The 23,678-nt window shown below is 45.2% G+C and overlaps 1 protein-coding gene across 5 annotated transcripts in view; it reads left to right on the top strand.

Annotated features, from left to right (window-relative positions):
* EFNA5 (ephrin A5) overlaps window positions 1-22,594 on the top strand; it is a 288,894-nt gene extending 266,300 nt beyond the window's left edge. For 4 of the 5 annotated variants that reach the window (XM_081505332.1, XM_081505334.1, XM_081505335.1 and 1 more), the window contains 3 exons: window positions 16,226-16,291; window positions 16,696-16,776; window positions 22,179-22,594. In XM_081505332.1, coding sequence (XP_081361458.1) covers window positions 16,226-16,291; window positions 16,696-16,776; window positions 22,179-22,300 — 269 coding nt within the window. In that variant the 3' untranslated portion in view covers window positions 22,301-22,594. The remainder of the gene's footprint in view (window positions 1-16,225; window positions 16,292-16,695; window positions 16,777-22,178) is intronic. The other variant, XM_081505333.1, reaches the window with a different exon arrangement.
* The last annotated feature ends 1,084 nt before the right edge of the window (window positions 22,595-23,678 follow it).

The raw sequence follows: 23,678 nt of genomic DNA, 5'->3' as shown, positions 1-23,678 counted from the left end.
TTAACTTAGACAAATTAACCATTTTATTGTTGGGCGACTGTAATGTGTAATCTACCAGAGGAAACTCACATTCCACGTGCCTGTGACAGGTGAGCTGGACAGTTCCCACCATTCCGTGTTTGTGATAAAGACAAGATATCTTTCTGATAATCTTTCTGATGCCTTCTTCACTGGGCCTTCTCCGAGATGCTCTGAGGCTGGAGGTACATGTCAGCTTTTCAGTTTTTTACTGTTCACAGAGCAGGCTGCTAATAAAGTCAGGAATAAAAGCCGTGATCATCTTCAGTCATTCTTGGTTTTCTTTTTTCCCCAATCTATTGGTACCCAGATGATTTCTTGGTGTAAAGAGCAACCTTGTAGGGTCATCTGAGGAATCAGGCCAGGTTGTGCGTGGCGTTCTGGTGGAAAGCATGTCTTTTGCCTCCCGGGTGGGGTCTGCGTCAACTCCTGCCCAGCGTGGTGGGTTCCAGCGAGAGGCCTGGCTCTGGCCCGACTGAACAGAGGCCTAATGAACATGTCAGGCGCGTCTCGAGTTTTCCAAGCTCTGGCACAGCTGTGGCACTTTCCGCCACCCCGCTGCGAGGCACAGCACGCTGGCCATTTGTTGGCAAGTTCATATTTCACACTGCGGGGAACTGAAATGATTGAACAGACAGAAGAAGAGTTTTATTTGCAGTAGCCTACGTCTCCCCAGACTCTGATTTGGCATAAAGCATCTGCTTCATGATCTGCTTCAAGGCCAGTTCCTCTCCTCCAACAAAGGTTACGACTTCAGGCAAGCTGTGCTTCCGCTGGCAGGAGGAAATTTGCCTGGAGACTTGATTTAGTCAGAATCAAAGCCTTCTGCCCCAGAATTTCCTTTTTTTCAATTATCTCCGAAGAGGCGGCCCGACTGTAAACGCATCGGTATAATAAATGCAATGAAACAAGGCAGACCCTCCTCCCCCCCCCCCCGTTGCCGTCATGCGGAGGGAGGGGCGTCTCCCGTTGGGCACCCATGCCCGCCCGAGAGCCCATGCGGCTCGCCCAGCTCTCTGCAACAGTGCTCTGTAAGGATGGCCCTTGCATGTGCCTGGGCCCATCAGTGTGATAGCAAGGGTGCTGGTTTCACCTGCGGCGTTTCCGGCTCTCCAGTTGTAACAGCAAACTGGCATGATGCTGAACGTAATTATCACTATTTTTCATGGGGAAGATGCACCATATAGCCTTTGTCTTGTGATATGGTCCTAATTACTAACTGTATTTACTGGCGTGATTCTGTTGCGCCTAGTCATATTTTTTGGTTCAAGACAAGCCTCGCTAGCCTTACAGACATACGTACAAAATTAAATCCCAGCATTTTATTATGCCAGAGCAATTAGATGCCATCCTCATAATGAGAAACATGACATCTTCATCGCTCTCCTCTCTGTTTTCATGTGGTTTTAATGCAGACATTTACCAGAATTGAATACAGTCAATTCACACACACACACACAAACACACACACACAAACACACACACGCGTGCCCCTAAATTGAATATCTGCATATCTCCAAGGGGTCCTGTGGGTGAACCCATGTATTCATCTTCTGTAGTTCTTAGGCCACTTTGGTTTAAGAGTAAGAACTGTTGCTTTTATGAAGTGCCTTTTTCTATAAAGTCAAAACCTCACAGCAGTGCACAGAAAGCTGATGGTATAAAGGAGCTAAGTAGAGTCTTTTAATAGAGAGAGCTGGGTTGTAAGTGTTTTTGTTCCTAGGGAGCAGATAGATTTGGCTCCATCTGTTCCATATTCATAACAAAGGCGCGCACTTACAGGAGGGCCAACTTCCCCAGGGCCGCCTGGGAATGATCCTTTCACCGGAATGAAAGCATCGGGACCGGTGGCTTGGCCCCGAGAAAGGCAGCTGGCGGGATGGCCCTTCAGAACCCCGGATTCCTTGTAAGAAGTCAGGTTGACATAAATTTTCCCAATATAGAGGTTGCACAAAAACTGCTTTCTCCTCTTCCTGCAGCACGGTGTAGTTAGGAAGTTCAAAATGTGTAAGCTTTACCTCCCCTTCCTGTAACCACACAAGACTGATAATTAAGTAGGATGGGGCGGGGAGCAGTTTGCACTTGAAGCATCGGAAAGGTATCTCGGAGAGAGGCTGGTCTTCAAACTTTTTTGTTATTGTTGTTCAGCCGCTCAGTCGTGTCCGGCTCTTTGGGACCCCATGGACTGCAGCGCGCCTGGCTTCCCTGTCCTTCATCATCTCCTGGAGCTTTTAAGTGTCAAACTTTAAAGTTGTTTCTATTCAGACTTCTTAATCTTTTTTAAAACTGGGGTTAATGAATAGAAATATGAGTTATACCAAATAAGGAAAACCCCCTGTTGAGTTTTGTAATTAGCAAAACTTCAAAGGCAATTTCAACTGAGACCTCCCAGATTAAAATGATAAGTTGACCCAAGAATATGTACTTTTTTCTTTCACTAAGCAGAAGAAAAATAAAATGAAAATTTTTGCCCCAAATGCCATGCTATATACAAACAAATTCCTGTTTATATGACATATGAAATCAGTATCAAAAGGTAAGTGATTCCTAGTATTACTGTCATAGCTAGTGGATAGAATGCTTGTGTTTATATGTTAGCGTCACAAATTTCTTAAGAAATAGGAACATATTTGAAAGTATGGTAACCCCTTTCTCCATTCTATGGGCTTCTCAAATACTAGAAGCTAAAAATACCTCATTGATTTATTTAATATGCTTCATATTAAAGTCATAATTGTAACATATCAACCTTTTCTTATCCATCTTGGTATCATCTGTGCATTAGCTGCTTGATAACTGGCAGATCAAATAGTAAACAAATATCTCAAAAAGTTCACTGCAGCAATAATGTGGTCAAAGTTTTCATCTAGCTATGAGATTTCTCTGCATTTTAGCAAGAGAATATATAAAAGTAATATTCAGAGAATGAAAAACATAGACCATCGGTTGGTGAAGATTTTAGATTTCAACAGCTTGGTCCCTTTGGTTATTTTCTGTAATATATGGACCTGAATATTTCTGGCTTATCCACGAGCTGGATGCTCCTTTTATAGGTCTGAGTATAATTGGCAGTTGGAGATTTGTTTGTTTCCAGGTTTATTGTCTCCATCCCAATTAAACTGTAAGCTCCAGAAGCAGGAACCATTTTTTAATACACCACAGAGCTCCCAAAATCTGACACAGCGCTTGGTACAAAGCAGGCAAACAAAAATGTTTTTGAAGAAATAAATGTATGAATGAAATAAAAACTGAATACGCCAAAAACATTCAGGATAGTTTTTTTTTTGTCTTAGGAAGGATTATTTAAAGAGTTAGTTTGGATTTAAATTTTAATAGTTGACTTATTAAAGTAACAAAATAAAAAAATAATTCTTTAAAATTTCAAATTTTGCCTCTTCAAATTAGTCTATACATGTTACTCTTCTGTATATGAGTAAATTTAAATATTTGGCTCCATTTACAAATTAAACTCCTTTAACCATTAAAGATTTGATATATTTTCTTCCCTTCTTAAGTACTTAAACTGATCATAAAACATTCCCAAGTACTTAAGTAACTCTTATCATCATCATAATTTAAACTTAAAAATATGATGAGGTTTTCGTTCTCTTAAATGGTTTAAAAGTGTGTATGAACCTAAAATTTCACTTAATCACAAGTCTAAATCAATTGTTCCATTATATTTTACTTTGGAGTTACATGTCTGACCTGTTATTCTAAATGGCCAAAGTTTTCCTACGATTTATAGGTTATTAAAGTTCCACATTCTCAAATGCTTTTTTAACACAAAAGTTACTAGCTCCTTGGTCTTGATGCCTGGAGAAGGAAATGGCAACCCACACCAGTATTGTTGCCTGGAGAATTCCAAGGACAGATGCTACAGTCCATGGGGTCGCAAAGAGTCGTACATGACTGAACAACTAACACACTGGTCTTGATGCGTTTAAAAATGTCTCTAGTTTTTAAACTCAGCTATAACTAAGTTCAATTCAGTCGCTCTGTCGCGTCCGACTCTTTGCGACCCCATGAACCGCAGCACGCCAGGCCTCCCTGTCCATCACCAACTCCCAGTTTACCCGAAGTCATGTCCATCGAGTCGGTGATGCCATCCAACCATCTCAGCCTCTGTCGTCCCCTTCTTCAGTCTTTCCCAGCATCAGGGTGTTTTCCAATGAGTCAGTTCTTCACATCAGGTGTAAATTCGCATGCAACTGTAACTAAAGTATCCCCTTAACACAACTCTGGGATTACGTTCTCATTAAACCTACGAGGTATCTTAACTTGCCAGGCTTCTTAATGTCTAGAGAGTTTTAGCCAGATGGCCTCATTCTCACCTTTTATCAAAAGCTCCTCAAACATGACTTTCCTGTCCTTAGTGAAAGCAGCCTATGGTCACCTGGATTCTAGCACCACTTGCCTTTATCTTCCTGGTACTGGAGGGGCCTGCCACCCCTACACAGGCTGGATATGTGATGAGATTGTGTGTGTTTTTGGCTTTAACAATGCCCACGTTCCCTCCATTTACTTCTTATCTCTTAGACCACATACTCAAAAACATGAAAATAATACACACTTGAATTTCACGTGCCTCTTTGGGTTTTGGCTATCAGGTCACAATTTCCAACATCATTCCGTAGGAAGGAGCCAGTAGAGAGGGCTGAGGCACCTTCCAGGAAAAAGGATTTTAAAACATTATTATTATTTTTTTTTTCCTTAACCACTCTTCATTTTCCCTTTTTATTCTACTGAGTTTGTTTGTATTTGGTCAACAAACCACTTTGCAACTATCCAGATTTTTGATACCTGTAGACTAATTCTTCCCATCCTTATTGAGCATGTTATGAGCAAAGCAGCGAAACCCCCCAGAACTGAAAGCCCAGCAGGGCCCCTGCCCACAGGAACTCATAACTCTGACAGCAGAGTTGCACTGAAACAGCCCAGCTTAGGGAAAACACAGAATCTGGGGTGTGTGCTACCAAGGGGATAGAAACGGATCAGTGTAAGGACCCAGAAGAAGGATTCTGTGTTAGGAAAATGGAGACCTGTCTCACATGGCCAGAGGATGCGGAGATGTTTACGAGGCATAGGGAAGGTCACCTGAGAAAATGGAGGCGGCGTGGTTCTGGGAGGAAAGATTATTGGGCCTAGGCTGTTAACGTGCATTGTTGTTCAGTCGCTAAGTCGTGTCCGACTCTTTGTGACCCCACAGACTGCAGCACGCCAGGCCTCTATCCTTCACTGTTTCCCGGAGTTTCCCTGTCCATCGAGTCAGTGGTGCCATCCAACCATCCCGTCCTCTGCCACTCCCTTCTCCTCCTGCCCTCAACCTATAATGTGAATTAAAGGAGGAAAAGGCATTCGGAGAGATGAAGAAGGAAATCGCGGTTGGGGCAGATTATGAAAGACCCTGGCTGCTGTTCTGTGGGGTGGTGCTGTGTGTGCAGCCATGAACTGGACTGGAGATGGTCAGAGGCAGAGATGGTCTGAGGGCACGAGAATGCGATCCCTGGCGTCAGCTGTGGTTTTATTCACCATGTCAACACTAATTCTTCATCAAGGAAAGTGTTTCTGGTGTGAAACAAAATGTCCAGCCCTGGTGCCTAAGCAACTCCCTTTTGGCAGAAGGCAGCTTTCCACAGAAAGAACATTCCTCCATTCAGGCCTCTGTTGAATCAGGGGCCTGCTGACCCATCAAATGCTCCTCCTGCCCAGAAGCACAATTTACTACCAGGCAGGGCAGACGACGGGGAAACAGGACCTACTCACTGAGAACAACCACCAAAGAAACGATGGGTTTCATGTCAGTTCAGTCGCTCAGTCACGTCCAACTCTTTGCGACCCCATGGACTGTAGCACGCCAGGCCTCCCTGTCCATCATCAGCTCCCGGGGTTTACTCAAACTCATGTCCATCGAGTCAGTGATGCCATCCAACCATCTCATCCTCTGTCATTCCCTTCTCCTCCCACCTTCAATCTTTCCCAGCATCAGGGTCTTTTCCAATAAGCTTGTGTGAACAGATATTTACCCAAATATGAGGCAAAAGACTGTAAAGACGGGAGTAGGAGCCGCTGACAACAGCGCAGAATCCCTGATGGCTATGGGTGTGCTGCAGTGTCTGTGCCCCTCTGGACTGGCTTTATTGACGTTTCGGGCCATCCCTGCAGCATAGTTAGTCTGAGCAGCTGCAGAGGCAGTCTCCATGGCAGCCAGGTTGCCTCTTGGTGGGATTTATGTCCTCATCTTTGGCAGTATCCCTCTAATACGATGGCATGCTCACAGTCTTAAAACGAGTTGAAAAAAAAAAAACACCTCACAGAGTCTGTGCGTGCTTTTTCACAAGGAACAGGGTCTTCCGATGCCTTTTGCAATTCTCCATAAACTCACACCCCAGCCTCAGGGCACATCCTCACATAAACCGCCTCGCACTCCACCCTCGCCTTCTACACACACCAAACTGCGGTAGTAGTAGCAGGCTTTGTCATGCCTCAGCCTAACCTTGTGTGTGTGTGTGTGAGTTGCTCAGTCATATCTGACTCTTTGTGACCCCAAGGACCATAGCCCACCAGGCTCCTCCATCCATGGGATTTTCCAGGCAAGAACACTGGAATGGGGTGCCATTTCCTTCTCCACAAAACTATGGTAGAATCCAGTTTTTCTAATTTAGGCTAGAGATAAAGGGTCAGGCTTGCCCTCTGGTTCCCCTTATGCCTCATAAGTAACTTTTTATCACCGCTGTCCAGAGCTGACCCCTTCCGCCTCCTGCAGATTTGCACTTGGAGCCAGAGACTGCTTGCTTTAGGGACATGGCCATGCAGAGGGCGCGGTGTGGACCTCGCTGACCGAACCATCTGTGGAATAGTACAGTGATACTCTAGCACTATAGGATCTGTCACCTGAGTTTCCAGGCGTGATACAGAAGTTCCCAGCCCCTCTAAAGCTGGTCATCCCTCCGCTGTTTTCCAGAGCGGGAGGCTCACAGGGAAATCCAGGCCTGTGTGGGTTGACCAGCTGACCGCCAGGCACAGAAGAAGTCAGAATGAGTGAACCAGGAGGAAGCTCAGACCATCCTCATACGCACACTCAGGCCACTCACCCGGGCCCTTTCCAAGCCCTCCACCAAGCACGATAAGGACGAAGGTCATTAGGAAAGGTTCAGAGAAATACTAACTTGTTTCTAGGGGCTTCTCTGAACTGTATTAGCTTGATGATTTATTAGTAATTTGCTGTCGTGCTCCATTAGTGCTATATGAGAATGACATGTTTTCTGTTATTACTGTACAAATGAATAACGGGATTTGCGGCCTTCACTGGTTACCGGTTAACAGTCACCCAATGGCACATCGCACAGGTGACTGAGGAGCCTGTGTCAAAGTAATAACAAAAATGTGGTTCCTTCCTGGGATCCTAGGAATTCCGCACTTGCCTGGCTTCTCGTTTTTGTGGTTATTACTTTTATTATGTGGCTTCTAGCTGAGGAAGAGCTTTTTGTATTTTGTAAGTGAATCATTTTGCCTGTCTCCTTTTGCCAGATTATACCTATTTGGTAGAGGGGGGGTGAAATTCAACAAAATCACTGCAAATGAGAGATACAGAACGACCTGACCTTAAGGGCCTGGGACTGTCATTTCAATAGTAAGGCCTCGGGCAAGCCCAGGTCTCAGCAAATAGTTACAACACTAGTTTATACTAGGAAACATTTTTTTTTCCCTAACTGTTTAAAGATGTTCAGTGGATTTTTAAAAAATAGTAAAATATCCAATTAGGAACTGAAACTACATTTCCTTGTGTTTAAGGGTTTGTTAACAATCCAAATGATAGCTAAGTGTTATCTTGCCTTGTGTGCCTCTGTGGGCTAGAATTCGCCAGTCACATCACAGAAGAAGATCAAGTCTGAAGGTTCAGAATCTGAGATTTAAGCTGACTTCAATTTTTCCTAAAAAGAATTAGAAACGCTTCTTACAGAGGGTATTTTAAAAGCATTCTCTGAAATCCAGGTTGTTTTTTGGTCTTGCTTTCACAGATATCCAAATACATGGGACTGGCCTCCCTCAATAAGCAGCAGAAACAAGTTTGTTGTCCCTGAGCTTGAACAAGCAAGGAAAAGTTGGCCCACCCTTGAAACAAATGTGTACAAAAACATGATAATGCCTTATTTGTTTATTCCTAGAAGTCAGTGGAAAGAACTGGTCCTCAGACATTTATTTGAGATTGCCGAGGAAAAGTCATTGATCTCCTGAAGCTTAGCTGGTGGAATTTAAATAATACTTAAGTTAGCATTTGCAGTGAAGCTTTGCCTAAGGGGGTAGAGAGATGGGTGAGGGAGTGGTAGGTGTGAGGCTGGGTACCTCTGCTCGTCTTTGTCTGAGGCGGCACAGCTGGAACTTATTTTACTTCTCTCACCCTGAACTCTGCTCTATTTATTTATGTTTTTTGTCCCTGTTACAGTTCCCTGGTGTTGAAACCAAGATTTAGCTTACAGAGTATGCTCTGCCCTTATTTTATTGTTGGAAATACCCCTCTTCCTTATATATATATATATATATTTTAAGAAACATCCCCAGAGCCATATCAACGTATCTAATATTTACATGATATTTTAACTTTCTCCACCTTTCCTTAGTAACGCTGTTCCCAAGTTTTACATCTGGGGCTTTGACCTTTAACCTGCCAGTGACTTAAATTTTGAGACTCTGAGGGCTGCTGGAGAGGAACCGGTGGGCGGAGGAGTCAACGGCTGAGGTTGCTCTTCGGCTGCAACCTTGATAAACCCGAGCCGAGAGCAGGGTTTGAAGTCGTGTGACTCTTAAATCTCGAGAGGCATAGGCTGGTGAGATGTATCGCCTCACAGCTGGTGATTTTGTTTCTAAGATGAGAATTAGGTGTCGTGCTGTTTTTAAAAAAAGGTAGCTACCCAGCTGCAAGTTGTTGCTAGGGTCTTCTTTCCAGAGGTCTAACTTTTAAGACTTTTTCTGGGGATCTGGTAACCATTTTCCAAGAAGTTCATATGGCTTTGGTTAATCTCTATCCTATTCCCACAACTTCTGTTCCCCACCCTCTACCACATACACAAAATGGATTTCACTGACTTCTAAAAGACATTTTCAATAGTACCATTTATTTAAATGGCCTTTACTTTTTCAGCATTTATTGTGAAAAGAATATCAGTGCTTAATTCTGCCGTCACCTGTCTAATTTACATATATCTGTGTTGTATGTTAGACCACAGGAAAAGCTATGAAGGAAAAACAGCCTATGCTAACAACTAATAGCCTATTATTTCTTTTCACGTGCACAAATTAAGAACTCCTTCCTGTGGCAAACAGGATGATGGAAAACTTCATTTTTAATGCCCCTACTCCCAATACTCATTTCTTTAGGAAAAAAAGCAGCTGATTATTTTTAAAAATAAAATTTCCTGAAGTACCTAGATTGACACGGGACCCTGAAAGCAGGAATTTGGCTTTGGGAATTAAGATGTGAAGATGAGTAAGGTTAGGCCCGGGGCTTCCCTGATGGCTGAGATGGTAAAGAATCTGCCTGCAATGCTGGAGACCTGGGTTCGATCCCTGGGTTGGGAAGATCCCCTGGAGAAGGAAATGGCAACCCACTCCAGTGTTCTTGCCTAGAGAATCCCATGGACAGAGGAGCCTGGGGGACTACGGTCCATGGGGTCACAAAGAGGTGACAAGACTGAACAACTCACACTCACACACAAGGTTAGGCTGAGGCAAGATAAAGCGAACTAATGAGAACAGTATTGGGCCTGAAAGTGTGAAGAAAGAATGAGCATCTCAGCTCTCTCCTGCTAAACTTTCATCAGTTCTTCACGAAGATGAACGTTTGTTACCTCGATTGCTTTGAGTTGCTTAAACTCTGATAATGTTTATGTTTAATCTGAGAGCCTGTGTAATTGACAGTTTTCTGACATGAAGAGAAATGTGAACTTATTAGTGTACGTCCTTTGGCTTCCGGTGTTTTCAAGCTCCCCTTTATGTTGTATTTCTCGTGCTGGAAGGAAGGCATTCTGTGAGTTAAGCGGACATCCTGCAATACCAAAGCTCCTTCAGCTCCACCCGGCGATTTGGAGCTCACGTGAGGCACCCTGCTAATTATGGAGACAGCACAGGGATGGCTGCATTAGCAAAAACAAACTCAGCGGCGCGGGGAGGAAAATGAAAAACAGTTTTCTAAACGCTGGCGTGAAAACAAATAGATATGTCTTGTAGCGTTTGCTCAACAGCAATTTATAATGACCTCTCTTCAAGGGCCTGTTTTAAGTGGACTGGTAACAGAAGCTTGAAAAGTAAGGGGTGCGGTGGTTCGGACGTGGCGGCAGCATCGGGGGGCTGCTGTGTGGGAGCCCGGAGCCCAGTGCCCCCGCTGCCCGAGTCCGCAGGCCTCCAGCGGGCATGGAAGCCGCAGGGGTGTCTGCACACAACCCTATGTCCATTAGCTCGGGAGTAACCCATCACCGCCAAGCTTGTGGCTAAGACAGCATCTATTGTTCTTTAGAGTTTCTGGGGGTCGGGAGTCCAGGGGCAGCTGAGCGGGGTCCCCTGGGTCTGGCTCTCTCCCGAGGCGATGGCCCCTGGAAGGCTCGGCTGAGGATTCGGTGTTTAGCTCACTCACGCGACTGGCAGCTGGCTTTGTTCCTCGCCACTTGTAGCACTGGGGTGTCAGTCCCTTGCACGCTCCTGGCTGGAAGTCTCCCTCTGCTCCGAGCCGTGGGGGCCTTTCCAGTGAGGATCTCGCAGCATGGCACCTCGCGTCAGGAGAGGGCAGGAGTCCTGAGGAGGAGGGCGCAGCCTCTGATGGTGGAACCGCAGGAGCGGCATCCGTCGCTCTTGCTGTGTTCAGCTCCTTAGATGCGCGGAACCCGGTCCAGCCTACTCTCGTGGGGAGGGGACACAGAGCGGGCATGCCAGGCGGTGGGCCCTGGAGCCGGGGCAGAAGTGGCCTGCCCCAAGAATGATGCCACCTCCAACCGGTGGGCCCACAGTGAACTGTGACATGAACTTTTCAAATATTTGCAGTTCTAGAGTCAGCCTTCAGAAGTACTGATGTGGAGGCACCGAACTGGTCCCCTTTAGGTATCAAGCTGGTTGCTAAGTGCTGAGCCACGCTCACCTGAGCCCCAGGAGAGCAAGCTCACAGGTTTTCAGGAATGGCTGAAGTTCGGGGCCCTGTCTGGGGTCACGGGACAGAGTGAAGATGCTGCTGCTGCTGCTGCTAAGTCGCTTCAGTCGTGTCCGACTCTGTGCGACCCCATAGACCGCAGTCCACCAGGCTCCACCGTCCCTGGAATTCTCCGGGCCAGAATACTGGAGTGGGTAGCCTTTCCCTTCTCCAGGGGATCTTCCCAACCCAGGGGTCGAACCCGGGTCTCCTGCATTGCAGGCGGATTCTTTACCAGCTGAGCCACCAGGGGAGCCTGCAGAACTGGAAGGCCCCTAGATTCTTCATTATGTGGTGTGAGGCTGTGATTGGTGCTTTGCAGATCATTGAGGTGATTGATTTATAAAGTTTCTGTCTGACCAAGGAATGGGTGGTTGTGTTTGTTTTAATGGTCCCAATACCCCTACTCCCAGCCCGACTCCAAATGTACAATTTCAGTAGTAAACTGAATAAAGGGATATGAATTTGGGTTATGTGACAAATGTTTGAGATGTGAGATGAATTTCTCATTTTGATCTGACAAATTTTATTTTTAAAATCTGTATCCTTTTTTTTAATTGAAGCATAGTTGATATTACAGTGTTGTGTTAGTTTCTGGTGTATAGCAAAGTGATCCAGTTTTATATATAAATATATACATATATGTTCACTTATTTATAAATGATATATATTATTTATTTATTTATATATATAAATGTTCACTTAATTTTCTAAGGAAAGCAACATAAGAATTTACATATAAATTTTAACTAAAATAGGGTTGATTATAAAGTGATTTCTCTAGAATCACAGAAATTAACTCTACCTACCTCCTGACTATATATATATATGTTATATATATATATATATTTCATTCTTTGCCATTTGTGATTTTACAAGATATTGACTGTAGTTCCCTATGCTACACACTAGGACCTTGTTGTTCATCTATTTTATATATAGTAGGTTGTATCTGCTGATCCCGAACTCCTAGTTTACCCCCCCTTCCTTTTTCCTATGGTAACCATAAGTGTGTCTTCTATGTCCATGAGTCTATTTCTATTTTGTAAGTAAGTTCATTTGCATAGTTTAGATTCCACATGTAGTATCATGTGGTATTTATCTTTCTGACTTACTTCACTTAGTATAATAATCTCTAGGTCCATCCATGTTCCTGCAAATGGCAGTATTTCATTCTTTTTTATGGCTGAGTAATATTCCACTGTGTGTACATACATCTTCTTTATTCTTCCATCTGTCTGTGGACATTTAGGTTGTGGTCATGTCTTGGCTATTGCAAATAGTGCTGCTGTGAACACTGGGTGCATGTATGCGTTCAAATTACAGTTTCCTCCCAATATGCCCAGGAGTGGGATTGCTGGATGATATGGTAATCATTTTTTAAGGAACCTCCATACTCCACCTGCAATGCAGGAGACCTGGGTTCAATGCTTGGGTTGGGAAGATCTCCTGGAGAAGGGAATGGCTACCCACTCCAGTATTCTTGCCTGGAGAATCCCATGGACAGAGGAGCCTGGCGGGCTACAGTCCATGGGTCACAAAGAGTTGGACACGACTTAGTGACTAAGCAGACACATACTGTTTTGCATAGTGGCTGTGCCAATTTACATTCCCAACAAGAAGCTGGGAGGGTTCCCTTTCCTCCACACCCTCCCCAGCATAGGAAATCCAAATATCATTATAGGAAGAGTTCAGGTCTGGGTTTTCTTTACCTGTTGCCGGTTAATACCTCTTTCTGGTTGCTAAAACTCTAATTGGGAACTTATGGATGAAGTGTTTTCATTTTTTCCTCCCAGTTGCTGTGGCTGGCCTCTGGAGGACCTGTCAGGCCTGGGTAAACTTCTCTCTGGCAAACTCTCCCGTCACACCTTCACACGCCCAGATGAAACTCCTGCTCGGTCACCACACAGAGTCCCCCCTGGTCTCCAGGAGGGCAGCGCTAGGCCGTGTGTCCTCTCCGTGTCCCCAGCTGAGATAAGCACAGCGCAAGGATAGAATCGGCCCGTCTTACACGCCTTTGTGTCCATAGGACCTAGCAGGGCAACTGGTACACAGTAGGGATTCTGAAAGCATCTGAGTGGATGGATGGAGTGGAAAGGTAAAGCTGCAGTAATATATAATAAATGGTTGTAAGTACTTTCAGTTTTCAAATGCTCACTATTAATTTTCCAAGGAAAGCACCATTAAGAATTTACATATAAATTTTAACCAAAATAGGGTTGATTATAAAGTGATTTCTCTAGAATCACAGAAGTTAACTCTACCTACCTCCTCACAAAGGCTGGGCACATTTTAAATTTTTACTTATATCTGTCTTCAATCTTGCTCATCATTGATCCCTAGAGAATTTTCCTTATAAATTTACTTGTATGACTATTACATTTTTAAATTTCTGTGTCTTCTTGTGTTTTTAGTGCTGAAGTCTCTGCTTTTTTGTGACCACTAAAGTACTCTTACATTACTTTATATCTTCAAATATTACTAATAATTAACAATCACTATTTGTAAGCAGTATAAAGGCACCCTCTATTTGTCAGCCAAGAGGTGTGGGAGTTTCTTAACCTGGAACATGACGTGGAATAAAGCCACAGTCCCACAGTTTTTAAACCTTGAATAAAAGATTGAGTTATGCTGGTATACGGGAAAGGGTTTCATGCATTCTGGTGTTTTTTTGTTTTGCAATGTGGTAGCTAAGGAACCCGAGTAATCCTGACTTCTCAAGGCACACCCTCTCAGGCTGGCACGAAGGGTTAAGAGGTTATTTCATAGGTTCAGGTCAGAGGCTGTGGAGGGAACTGACCTAGCTCACGCTGTGTGCTCACAGGATGTGCTTCTGGTCTTGGTTCGTCAGTCCAAGGGTTAGAGTGTGATAGTCAAACCGCACCGTATGGTGTCTGTCATGTGATCATCGTCACAGAGCTTGTCTGGTGATAGAGAAGAGATAAGGAAGTAATGGGGAAGTCTGGTGGGGAAGAGCCGTCTTTATTTTAGATAAATAAGTGCATTTTATGCTCTTAATCCACAGAACAATGGAGCTCATGCAGCAGCTAGGGCTAACTGCTCCTCTTTGCGAACTGGTGAGAGAATTCTCCAGTTCTGGCCTGGACAGCTTATCATCTGTTGGTGTTATTCCAGTGTGCCCCAGTGATTTTTATGTCTGGGCCAATAGGATTTCTCATATATACACACACACACATATATATATATATATCTGAAAAACCTGTACCGACTCTAAGAAGTTCCCCCACTAAAACAGACATTTAATCTTGCCTTGAGCTTGTTGTATCTTACAGTGTCGTCAGTAGAATCGGCTATTGCATGTGGCAAAATCAAGTATGTGAGGCTTGTAGTAAGTTCACCCCAGCGCAGAAACCAATAGAATAGCAGCGTAAATATCCATGTGTCAATGTTTCACACCACCCCTCATGAATAAGATATGAACCATCTCAAGAACCCGTAGTTTTTCTAATGAATTGGAATCACCTGAGTGCACTGCATTTGTGACATGCACACTTGCAGTCGGAGGTCCACAGGAAGGACACTATTTCCTGCATCAAACCACAGAGTGCAAATATTATACCCCAAATAACACACTAGTTACTGTAAATGTCAGTAGAGGGAGTTTTTCCTACTTTGATTTAATGAACGCCTACGGCAAAGCCAGCTGTTAGCACTTCTTAGCTGCTTGTCGGAGTGGACGGGAAGACGGGGAGGGCTGAAAACGTCTCTCCTGTATCTACTTTGGTCTAAGAATTAAAGAGAGTTTTCAACAGGTATTAAAGAGCGACACCAGGGTCCCTTCCAGCTTGATGTCCTTTGGGTGGTGACTTGCTCGGTTTTCCTCCAGGGTGTGGGCCTGGGGTTACACAAGGAGATGGCTGGAAAATTAGTCTTGAATTTTTGCCGCTTGAATCCTCTCACCTACAAAACCAGCGTATTAATTTTCTGGGCTCCTCATGTGAGGGACAGTAAGAACAGAGGGGTGAGAGCTGAGGGTATTACCAAACTAACTGAGCCATGTGCGTACTGATTGATAGCATCTGCTTTTTCTGAACAAAGAGAACACTTGAAGCAGACACACAGGGAGGGAAGTATGCAGCACCCATTTTTGTAACTGCTGTCATTTCTAGGATGCATTTGTAAACATATGTGACTGTTAAGGGTCTTACTGCCTTGGAAATCCCTTTGACATTATGCTGGGTGCACTGAGGGGAGATAATCTTTCAAACAGAAGGAAAGTTTACAGTCTGATTATCTTGAAAAGGAGAAGAAAGTTTCTTCCTCAAATGATTTATAACTTGAAACATGTTGTCATGTTTTGGTAAGCCCACTTTATTAATTCCATCCTTGTCTGTGGCGAGTCTTTAAAAAATAAATGTACCACTGCAATTCAGTGCTTTCTCAATAGCATATTGTACTTATAACGGCCTGATAGAAGTTGCTGGGCTCGGTTTAGTCATATAGAATGTGGAGCCAAGTTCGGAGTAAAACCTCAAATTGAATTACCTGCGAAACACTGACAGACAGGCTTTCAGGACAGACAAAGCTTTGCTTTCCCCGGCAGAACTGGGTCATGTTTAAGTTGGCCTTGTAACTGTCGCTTATTGGTTCTTACCAGCACTTTCACCCTGGGCTCCGGGGGGCGTGTGGGCCCTCTTTCCTGCAGTGGAGGAAAGGGTAGCCCGGGGACTCAAGCTTTATCTTTTTATTTTAGAAAAAACTGATTGCAGAGCAAGATAAAAGGAAGAGCCTTTGACATAAGAATCCAAAGTATTTTTCTGCAGATTACCAGTGTTCTTGCGTGATCCTTCATCCCATGGAAAAGAAAAGATAGGCATAGGAAAGCAGCCCTTTTCTCTAGCCGTCAATGTCCATCTGAGAAGTATTTCTGTTTCATCTTCTGGGAAGAATTAAGAGTACGTTCCTGTTGTTCAGGAAAGAATTTACTGTAGACACGTTGCATTTGAAAATGAAGAGTAATCTGCTGGTGTTCTCTTTCTCCCTTGCTCTCTCTTTTTGTCTCTTCCACAGCCTCTGCAATCCCAGATAACGGAAGGCGGTCCTGTCTAAAGCTCAAAGTCTTTGTGCGGCCAACAAGTAAGTTCCCTCGAATGAGCGTCTTTGCGGGTGGCTTCACTGCGCATGCTCGACTGTGTGGTCTGGTTCACGGCGGTAGAACCGTTTTTACTGTAAATCCCGTGTGGTATCTGTTTTGTATATCAACCTCCATGTTTCAGTTTCCATCATATTTTTTCTCATCGTTTTTTTTTCATGATGCTTTTAAGTACACAGCAGTTGCTAACTTGTTGTTTCTTAGACTGTTGTACGTGCACAGCAAATGGGAACAATTCTGGCATTTGGATACATGCCACTGATTGTAAACCAATCTCTCCGTAAATAAGAGGAAAAATTAGAAAGAAAGAAAAAAAAAAGAAAAAGAAACGGGAGTTAAAGGGTGTCTTCACTAACATATTTGGCTGTTATCTCTATTTTTGTTATAGATAGCTGTATGAAAACTATAGGTGTTCATGATCGTGTTTTCGATGTTAACGACAAAGTAGAAAATTCATTAGAACCAGCAGGTTAGTATGCTTAGAGAATTTCTTTTAACAAGTGCATCTCTCTCTCTGGTACCTCCGTACTTTTTTTCCTTCCTTCTCTCTGCACGTTTGCATGTTGTAGTTGCCCTGCTTTTGCTCATTGCTAGCGATGCTAATGTTACTTATTTCTACCTCATTCCTCCAGTATCTCTGTGTAATTAATGCATGTTAGACAAATTACGACTTTGCTTTTCTCGACGTGGGTTGGATATATTGCAGCATCCTAGTGTAGAAGCCCCATCAGAATGCTAGAGTCTCACTTCTTTTTACCACATCCTCTGAGCATGCTGGTGAATCACTGTGACTATTAATGGACCTGTTTTCGTATAATTCAAAGAAAATTTCTACTGTATGCGCTTATAAAAATTTCATATTAGATCCCTATCTTTGGATAAAAGTAATCAGACTGTTGCACAAAATAGCAACTAATTCAGCCTCTTTAGTTTTCTCTAGAAATTCACAGGCATCATTGAACTGCTCTGAAGGACTTCATTTTATTTCGAATATTATCTGTGCTGTTGTCAATAGAAGTAGGCCTGGAGAAGGATAATCATGTTGCCTCCTAACACCACAAATTCACTCACCCGCTGCTGCCACGAATGTATCCACAGTAGTCTGTCGTGCCAAATGTGATCCTTGATTACCGAGGCAAGACAAGTATTAAGGATAAATAAATTTTTCTACTACTTTTGTCTTCCACACACCCAAACTTTCCCGTCACTGTGGAGAAAAATAAAACCCACTAAAGGAATCACCGAAGCATTTGCACTGCAGCCTACTGTGGATAGTGTAAATCTGTAAGCTCTCCGTTTATTTGGGTCTGAATTCAGCCCGGCTCTTTAATGCAGTTAGATTGTGAGGTGGGGGTGGGGAGCCTTCTGTCCTGTCTTCACTGAGGAGTGCGCCTCACAGCCCCGTACACCCTCCCTCCTACCTGTGGTTGCCTTTCCTCAGCCAGCTTGCTCGAGATCCTCACTTGTGTCCCTACCCATCTCCTGGGACTGCCTAAAAGCTTAAGTGAAAGTCTCTCAGTCACGTCCGACTCTTTGCGACCCCGTGGACTCTACAGTCCATGGGATTCTCCAGGCCAGAATACTGGAGTGGGCAGCCTTTCCCTTCTCCAGGGGATCTTCCCAACCCAGGGATTGAACCCAGGTCTCCTGCATTGAAGGCGGATTTTTTACCAGCTGAGCCACCAGGGAAGCCCAAGAATACTGGAGGCTATCCCTTCTCCAGAGGATCTTCCTGACCCAGGAATCCAACCAGGGTCTCCTGCATCGCAGGCAGATTCTTTGCCAACTGAGCTACCAGGGAAGCCCTCAAAGCTTAAGGACAAAATTATTTCCTCTTCCCAGAAAGGTGTAAGCCCCCTCTTACGTAAACAGACTATTTTCCCCACCTGTTTGCAGTGGGGCTCGCCTTTCTGATGGGCTTGGACATGAAACAAGTTGTGACATCCGCTTTACCCTTTGAGTACTGTTGCTGGGACACACGGTCGGTGGGCCTTAGGGAAACGTACCCTGAGTAGACATGGTGCCTCCAGACACACAAGAGCTTCCACGTTGTAACTGACAGGAAGAGCCAGGCTTTCTCTCCAGGCATTCCTGTTTCTCGAAGGCAGGCCTCTCGTGCAAAGGAGAGGCGTGTACAATAAGCTCTCAGAGGCCTTAGTGGCTCCCCAGGGATCCGTTAGCTGCCTTAGAAAAGTTGCAAGGAATGAGTGCTGACAGGGAGACATTTTAATTGTGTCCTGGAAATCTGGAAGCATTCCTGTGGCTTTTCAAGGTACCAGACTCCTCCCAGGAGGGAGGACATGGGCCGTGGTAGGACCTGTGAGTGAGCGGAGGTCTCTTTTTAAGGACCCCGGAGTCAACACTCTCCCTTTGGTGACTGAGCTGGTTATACCCAGATCCAGGTGTTAGATATTTCTCAACTCCCATTCCTACGTTGTATACACGTAGGACTCTCTTACCATTGCTTGACAGAGATGTCCATGCAGAGAACTTGATCGTTGTGGCTTTGTTCGTAAGTCGCGTGGAAGCTGACCACTGGTGTTGGGCCTGTTACAGACATAACTTACCCTGAATTGTTTTTTTGATGCACGCTGTTACAGACTGTAGGCAGAGCTTTCCAGTAATCTTTTTTCCAGGTAAATCCCATTGCCCATTGAGAAAGCAAGAGACTATTTAGAAATATAACAGATTGCGTGTTTTTTCTTTTTTATTGGTAATAAAGAGGCACACGGAGGACCATTTTGACATTAGGAAAATTACCTTTGAATTCAGCTAATGATAAAAGTGCAGGATCCTAAGATGCATTCATATGTGAACATAATTCACAGTCTTTGGGGAACAGGCTGTGTTTTCATTGGGCATTTAAATCCATAACAGCCCCCAAATCTATGCACTCATAACTGATACAAGTTTGCAAAACTTGGACAGACTGTGGTCAGACCCTGTGTGTTAGGGATGGACGTGCAGGTGTACATGTAAGAAAAGGTCCTTGAGGCAGTGAGGACTGCATTTAAGGGTGTTCTGGTGAGCATCTTCACTAAAACAGTAAGACAAGGTTGAGCTATGAGCCATGGCTGTATGAATATAATAACAGCCTTGTTACTTCCCCATGTTCCTCAGGAAGTTCAGGCTTGCAGCTGCCCCACTGTGTTGGATGGTTGAGTGTAGACCAGACTTTATGAAGCCAGCAAGGCTGAAAGGATTCCGCTGCATGTTCTCAGCAATGCATACTAATTCACCTGTCTTCGGAATGTGTTCCTCTTTTTGTTTGCTTGCACACTCTGCCTGCCAGTTTCCTGTCATCAGGGATACAGGATGATCTCAGGGCAGAAATACGCCACAGAACATGCTCCAAAACATCGCCAGTGTTCTCTCGGTGAACCACTGACACCCTCGTGGCGTGGAGTCCTGTAGCCAGGAGGCGAGACTGGATTCGGCTTCCGAAGAGAGGTGTTCTCTCCCTCCAAGCCACGCTCACTGTTACCAGCTTCAGAAATTCTCTCATGTTTAGGTGTAATTTCTATTGGGTTAGATTTTGCTTGTGAATTCCTCTTTAGAATTCTGAAATTTGCTCAGACTCACCCAAATGACAGCCTGGTTTTCATCTTGCTTCCTGGAGGCCACGGGATCTCCCAACACCGAGGCCCTGTTTAATCACAGGTTGCTCGTAGAATCCCAAGCCAGACTAGTGTGTTCTGGTGAGAAGAGATGATGAACCCTGATGCCCTAAGGGGACTGATTTTTTTTTTTTTCCTTTGAGGCCAAGACGGTACTTACTGGTTGGCTGCTTAGAAAAAGACTAGGCTCGAAAGGCACATTTGGCCGCGTGGCTCCTCTCATGTGGGAAACCAAAGGTTTCCTCTCAAAGGTCCGCAGGGTTCATTCCCATCTGTGCCGTAGGGGCCTAGGGCACGGCCAGCCCTCGCTGCGCACCCTGACCCCGTGGGCACGGTGGGCCCCCTTCAAGTTCACTGAGCGTTACTGGGCACCTTTACTGGGTACCTGTTACTTGGGTACCTTTCATCACTACACTACCCAACTTTTCAAGGAAGAGGATTGGTTAATAGGTTAGTGAAAATAAGACAGAGAGGAACCCAATGGCTGATGTAATTTCAGGTGTATCAATACGAGTGGTATTTCAGAATGAACCCTTAGAGTCCTCAGGGTTTATGGTTCTTTCACAGTCCTCCATTATTCCGAATAACAATGGATTGGTACTCTCACGACAGTGATCTGGATTTTCTTTTCAGGGTTATTAAAGGGCATTTACATCTACCTCCTAACCCCAGATTTAATTCATTTGCGAGGCTAAGAGCAGGGCAGAGAGTCCACAAGTCTTTGACTACATCATGCGGGGGCTTTATCTTCTCCTCTGCATCCATTTAACTCCCCATTCTTGCTTCCTAACCTTTCCTAGTCTCCTCAGCTACTAGGTATTCCACACAGGTTTGCTCAGGTCCAGGAGAGGAGAGCAAATTTGACACAAGGATGCAGCCTTTTCTACCCGTGGGGACAGGCTAACATGATAAGAGCAGAAGCCTCAGTGCTGAGAAGACACGTTTCTGAGTTGATAGAAGGAGAGAAAGCAATGAACAGAAACAGCCCACGAGTGCCCAGCTCAAGGAGAAGCCAGCCTGAGCCTAAAAGGTGGTTGCTTTAGGACAAATAACAAGGGAGCGTGCTCCACCTGGTAAAGAAGAGGCATGTGATGTGATGTGAAAACAGAGATGCATTTAAGAGAGTGAATCCATTAAGGGGTTGGAGCTGGGGTTTAGGGATGATCCTTTGAGGTCTGCAGAGTTGGGAACAACCAGGACAGTCTCACTTGCTACCCTTCCCTCTGACTGACCACTGAGTGAACCCACCCTGCCAATCCCTAAGCTCGGACAAGAAGCCCAGCGGATGCTAAAATGAAGTCTGCCAGAGAACCCCGCTGGTGGCCCCAGTGCAGTTCAGGGATCACCGGGTCTAAAAGCAGGAGTGCGGCTAGGTGGAAGGAAGGAGGCGGGCAACACAAGAGCGAGAGCCTAGGGAGGTCCACCTTTGGATGCTAATTGCTGTAGCGTTCCTGTCTCGAAGTTAAGCCTGTTCATCATGCCACTCCGGAACACTTGATGGCTACATAAAAGAGGCTTACCTCACTTAATCCATTTTATTTAGGTGAAAATTTGCATCCACGTTCATGATTTATGTGCCCAGCTTCAGCCTGATAAAAATAGTCAAGTTCCAGTCATTTAATCCTGAAGATACAGGGGCTGTAATAGAAAGAGCACTATAATTGATTCCTAATGGCAGGCAAGCCAGTGGGCACCGATTTATTTAGGCTCAGCGAGCATCACGTATCGTTGAGTTAAAATGCTCCTTTATCATTTAATTCTTCATCTTTGAAAATGCATCTAGACGTCCAGCAACCAGACATTCAACACTAATCCTATGAAACCGCTAAAAAGAGGGAAAGGGGCACCCTGTTCCGGTTAACCACTAATATGCCAGTATTAACTGCGTCCCGCCACGCCTGCCCCCACCCTGGTAATTGCTTCTCCCTGGCTTCTTGGGTTTAGAAGGCCCGCTCATATGTCAGGTTTGCGCATGGCGTGTTTGACTGCCCGCGCACCAGAGTAGCTCACGGGACAGAGGTTACCGCGCGTGCACTGTTCATGTTGCCGAGAAAGTCCAATTTTCTCTGCCTCTCCTTTTGTTTGCTGTAAATAATGAGTGATTATGCAGACATGAAAGTCAATGGTGGCACAAGGTTCATTATCCTACTTTGCAGAGGGTGGCGAGGTCTGCGAACAGCAGGCTGCTGCTGCAAGAGAGAGAGTTATTAAGGATGTGAAATCTCACCAGAACGTGTGCTTTCTGTTTGAACAGATGACACCGTCCATGAGTCAGCCGAGCCATCCCGCGGCGAGAACGCGGCCCAAACACCAAGGATACCCAGCCGCCTGTTGGCGATCCTGCTGTTCCTCCTGGCGATGCTTTTGACATTATAGCACAATCTCCTCCCGCTACCTGTCACCGAGAACATCAGGGTCTTGGAACGCCAGAGATCCACCTAACTGCTCATCCTAAGAAGGGACTTGTTATTGGTTTTTTCTTGGCAGATGTCAGATTTTGTTCTGTTTTGTTTTCTTTCTTTCAGCCTGAATTCTAAGCAACAACTTGGGGCTTGGGGGGTGGGTGGTGGTGGTGGTGTGCTCAAGTAGTTCCTGCCTCCCTCACCCCCACCCCGGCCCCAGCCCCTGCCCTCTCTCACCCCCTTCCAAATTAAACGGACTCCAGATGAACATGCCAGATTGTCGGAGGGACCCCAGTGGGCGTCCGCTCCTGTGCGTCCTCCTGCGAGAGCTCCCCTCCGCCGGCCGGCTGACGCGGTGCGTGGACCCGAAGGACGGCGGCAGTGGCCACCGGGGCTGGGGAGGCCCGGGGGGTGTTGCCCTGGCCCACGACGTTCACGCCTTCTCATTCGGGACTGTACGACGCAGGGCACCATGGCAGCGTGTCGAGTCCGGAGGGGAGGTGTTAAGGACAGATATCAGATTACACCGTTTCCTCTAGGAGCGCATACATGCACAGGCTTCTCAAAGGTTGAGACACTGGTTTCTTTTTTTTTTTTTTTTTCCTTTACAGATGACTGTCTTAAACCATCCTTGGCAGCAAAACTTGTGCTCCTTAAAAGAAGCCTTTGGTCTAGGAGGCGGGTCAGGGGCCAGAATGCTAGCACAGAGCCAGCGTGAAAGCAGAAAACTAAGTTGGGTGGGAGACATGTACGTGTGATGAGTGCCTCTAATTTTTTTGGTGACTGGGCAATGCACACCAGATGATTTTGTTTTTTTTTCCTTTGAATACAGATCACCATGGTGCTACAACTTTTTTTTTTTTTTTTTTTAAAGAACCTGAAAGAGGCATTTTTACGAATAAAGTGACCTTCCCCGAGGCTGAGAAGCCAGGGTCGATGAGTGTATTACCGAATAGCTTTGGATACTCTTCCGGGGGAGCATGTGTACCAAGGAAAGGATGTCAGGGGCCAGAGGAGATGGAATTTGGCTTTGCTGGAGCACCAGTGTGGTGTGGCCTTTCCCCGAATCCCACCGCAGTGCCCACACTCAGCTCCGCACTCCACGACTCCAGGGGCTCCCACACACACCCCTGCTCCCGGGAGAGTCAGTCTGTACCAATTGGGAGGCTAAAGGGAAATTTGGAATAAAGATTCCAAACTGTGGAAAGAGAAAATGCAAAAGTTGATTTTATATCCTTTCCCTTTCTGACACAGCCTGAAGCCTAGGGGGAACGTGTGTTTATCTGTGGGAGATAAACAGGATGGAGTCCCAAAGACTTTAACAAAATATTTTTTTAAAAATCCACTAGAAT

This window comes from Giraffa tippelskirchi, chromosome 6 (genome assembly GCF_054371585.1).
Source record: "Giraffa tippelskirchi isolate mGirTip1 chromosome 6, T2T-mGirTip1v1.2.pri, whole genome shotgun sequence".
Lineage (NCBI taxonomy): Eukaryota > Metazoa > Chordata > Mammalia > Artiodactyla > Giraffidae > Giraffa > Giraffa tippelskirchi.
The sequence above is the reverse complement of the archived record's forward strand: the minus strand, read 5'-3'. Positions and strand labels throughout refer to the sequence as shown.